The 1,499-nt window shown below is 39.6% G+C and overlaps 1 protein-coding gene across 1 annotated transcript in view; it reads right to left on the bottom strand.

Moving 5' to 3' along the window:
* Nucleotides 1-1,499, bottom strand: part of SEL1L2 (sel-1 suppressor of lin-12-like 2 (C. elegans)) — a 126,928-nt gene that overhangs the window by 97,021 nt on the left and 28,408 nt on the right. Inside the window, exon 5 of the mRNA XM_006865641.1 lies at nt 7-39. Within this exon, the coding sequence (XP_006865703.1) occupies nt 7-39 (33 nt within the window). The remainder of the gene's footprint in view (nt 1-6; nt 40-1,499) is intronic.

Here is a 1,499-nt window from a genome sequence, read left to right as displayed (position 1 = left end):
GCCTGCCTTTGCTGCCTTTAAGAAATAGTATAATGCTTTCTGGGGAGGAAAGGAACAGTATTATTGACAGTCATGAGTATATGCAACACAATTAATTTTTTAACCAAACTTTAAATTTCACTCAACATTAATTTAACAAATATCTATAAAATGCCCACTTTATTTAAGTGCTATTTCAATTGTAAAACAAAATACTGTAGTTTTATGTGCTATTGAGTTGATTCTAATTCATAGGGATCCCCATAGGTTTTCCAAGGCTGTAATCTTTACGGAGGCCAATTGCCACATCTTTCTCCCTTAGAGCGACTGGTGTATGTGTGTGCCAGTTTAGAATGTGAGGGCGTGTTTGTTACATTTGGGTAGGTATAGTGATCATGTGCTTACATGGCGAGAGGAATCACAAATGTAGAGTTAAACTGTCCACAATTTTGAAAAGTATACTTCTGAGAGTCTTGGTGTGGCACTGTAGGATTAACATTGGACTGCTAACCATAAGGTTGGTGGTTCAAACTCACCAATCACTCCTCAGAAACCCTATATAGAGTTGCTATGAGTTGGAACAGACTCAACAGCCCTTAACAACAACAGTCATTTTATAAAGCAAGTTGTTCAGTAGTAAAGATTGCATATACAATATCCTATATGTTTAAAAGCAGTATGAGTATGATAGACCCAACTGGCTGCCTGTTGACACAAGATCTTTCAGCAGAGGTGAACTTCAGATCAATTTCTTCTAAATCAAATGGATGAGGCCAGCAAAGCATCTGATTCCTTCTAGTCCATAACATTAAATTAAGTGCTCAGTCTAGAATGCATAAGGGCCAACCTTGTCCCTTGCTGCTCCATTCCCCACATCCTATCCTCACCTTCCAGAAGATCTCCTCCAGGATTAAAGATAATAATAAAAAAATTAACTCCAGAAATGAAATATGAAGACACATCCAAAGTGTCTTGCAAAGGATTATGGACTAGGCAGAAAGGCTGTGTAGATCATCTTCAGCAAAAATATGGAAAACCAGATGAAACAGATTCAGAGGATGGGCCCGGAATTCTGAGCTTCAGATAAAGGGATAAATAAGTGGATCGAGTCCTTACCAGGAGAAAAATTTGAGCAGACACAAGAAAGGAGATGTGATCCAATGCAGCCATTTTGAATGAGAGCGAGCAGACTGAGCGGCAAGAAAGCATTCCCATTGCAGAAGCCTGCCTGTGACTTATAGAAACAAAGGTATGGTTATTATTAGTATTTCCCTTTTTCACTTTCTACTCATTTCCTCCCTTGTGATTAGAGGTAAGACCTGTGGAAATCCTCAGGGAGCAGAATCCCTCAACTGGGTGCATAATGGAAGGGGGAGGAACAACAAAAAGAAATTTTCAAATCAGACCTGGCCAGCTTTGGGCTGGTTCTCACTAGGAAAAACAGCTGAATGGACTTGAGGGGAAGGAAAAAAAGGGAAAGAGAAAGAAAAAAGCTGGTGATAGATCAGAGAGGCATGGTG

This window comes from Chrysochloris asiatica, unplaced genomic scaffold (genome assembly GCF_000296735.1).
Source record: "Chrysochloris asiatica unplaced genomic scaffold, ChrAsi1.0 scaffold00080, whole genome shotgun sequence".
Lineage (NCBI taxonomy): Eukaryota > Metazoa > Chordata > Mammalia > Afrosoricida > Chrysochloridae > Chrysochloris > Chrysochloris asiatica.
The sequence above is the reverse complement of the archived record's forward strand: the minus strand, read 5'-3'. Positions and strand labels throughout refer to the sequence as shown.